General features: G+C 39.3%; 1 protein-coding gene across 1 annotated transcript; it reads right to left on the bottom strand.

The window, feature by feature from the left end:
- Positions 1-210: 210 nt before the first annotated feature.
- On the bottom strand, positions 211-1,629 carry LOC122068381 (nucleolin 1-like). Its single transcript, XM_042632227.1, has 5 exons — positions 1,570-1,629; positions 1,425-1,473; positions 1,201-1,276; positions 1,066-1,116; positions 211-734 (listed from the first exon to the last, which is right to left on the bottom strand). Exons 1-5 carry the CDS (start codon positions 1,589-1,591, stop codon positions 354-356), a joined length of 579 nt encoding a protein of 192 aa, XP_042488161.1. The 5' UTR covers positions 1,592-1,629; the 3' UTR covers positions 211-353.
- Positions 1,630-2,053: the final 424 nt, after the last annotated feature.

Below are 2,053 nucleotides of genomic sequence, written 5' to 3'. Positions count from 1 at the left end.
GTCCTTGTCCACCTCAGCCTCTTCATCCACTGAATTCTCAATTGAATCAGTAGAACTCTCTTCCTCATCATCCGATGGGTCCTTATTACCCATATCCGACTCCGACCTGGATCCAGCCACCTGTCTTATCCCCAAACTTGGCACATGTATTATTTAATATGTTGCCAAAATGGGCCACCAAATCAGCAAATTCAAAAAATCCTTGGTCATTCATAAAGATTCAAATTTCAAACATAAACGGTTCTAAGGTTTGGAGATCTGAAATTATCATCAAAAAATAAGAAATAAAAAGATAACTAATATCTGAAAAGAGCTGGAACAAAAGGGCTGGGAATAAAATAGAAAAATATCGCCTAATGCCCCCTCTTCGTCTTCGTCTTCCTCGAGATCAGAGGGATGTCGTCGCCATTACTCTCGTCAGTAGATGAGTCGGTATTCTCACTACCCTCACCATCAGCACCACCACCAGCCTTGCTAGGGCTCACCTCTGGTGCCACTACTGCTTCGCCATCAGTCTCATCACCATCCTCATTATCATCATCGGAGCCACTACTGGCCTCGCTAGTGTTCGCCTCTGCTGCCACTAGTGCTCCGGCATCAGGCTCATTACCTTCATTGTCATCATCATCAGAGCAGCTACCAGCCTCGCTAGGGTTCGCCTCTGCTGCCGCCACAGCTCCGGCATCAAGCTCATCACAAACATCAACATCATCGGAGCCGCTAAGCTTGTTTCCCTGTCAATGAACCAAGAAAGATTACCATATGAGACTGATCAGTATCATCTCTTAGAATCACACCAAAAGAAGGTTAATGTCTACCAAATTGTTCATTAGAAAATATATGCAACTGTACTTTCTAAGATTTATCTGTAATTGAAAGATAATGAGATTGCAAATTATCATTCTCAATTCTCTGAAAGGAATTATTGAAGAAAAAAGAATGAAGAATTTATTGTGGAATTACATAGAAAGGATTGAGTAACCATGGGAGACAGAATCTCATAAACTAAAACTTCTTCAATGCTATAAAAGGGAATTTAAAAATGGAATTCTTCATTGCACTTACATTCTTATTGTTGTCAGGCGTTGATCCAGCAGGACGAACGTTTTGAGCCCACTATATTAATCAAATCAGAAAAAAATTAAACTAATGCTATGCTTAGGATTATGGAGACCAATTTACGGGTAAAAATCAGCTTACATTATTTGCTGCTATTTTGAAAGCTTCTCTATGAAGTATATCCGGATAGGCGGCTTTAACGCGTTGTACTTCCTCCCTTCCAATGGAAACCAATTTACATAATCGGATCACATTTATAAGAGAATATGGAACAAAACTAACAACAGAAATTATCTTTTCATTCCGGGGGAATCTGTGCGTGGAGTGATAGTATAGATTAAAGAATATGGACTTTTTCTCCTTACTTCAGAAAAAGATTGTAAGCAGATGGAATTCTTTTTCTCTTCTCACCTGCTGCTAAAGTCCAAGCTAAAAACAAAATGTGTGTGTGAGAGAGAGAGAGAGAATAAATCTTTTATTCTTGAAGAACGAGTGTTAAGAAGTATCTACGTTTGACTGCAATGGGTGCCATAAGGAGCAGCTGTTCGCTGGATATAGAGGAGGAAGCAGTGAGAGATTGGCCAGATTTCCCCTTACTTTTATCTGCTGAAAAGCCTTGCATCTACATGGCATGAACACAAAAGATTATGAACTAGGTATTTCTTAAGAAAAGATTATGAACTAGGTATCATTTTTTTTTTTTTTTTTTTTTTCATTTCGTAGATAGGTGGGGTATCCAACTTTAGGCTGACTAAATCCCCCGGGAGCTTCTGGGCCCTAATGAACCTTAGGCGGGTAACCCCAAGAAATTATGGGGTAGCGAAGTTTTGATCACAAGACCTCACTTCTTGAGGCGGAGTCTCATGTCCCCTCCAAGCCAGCTGCGCTAACCCCTTGGGGTTAAATCAGCAAAATAATCTAAATAATCTAAAGTTGAATTTGACTTTAGATTACTTTCTTTTCCAAGGCTTTTTTTTTTTTTTTTTTTTTTTTT

Source organism: Macadamia integrifolia, unplaced genomic scaffold, assembly GCF_013358625.1.
Source record: "Macadamia integrifolia cultivar HAES 741 unplaced genomic scaffold, SCU_Mint_v3 scaffold3802, whole genome shotgun sequence".
NCBI lineage: Eukaryota > Viridiplantae > Streptophyta > Magnoliopsida > Proteales > Proteaceae > Macadamia > Macadamia integrifolia.
This window is presented reverse-complemented; position numbering and strand designations above follow the sequence as displayed.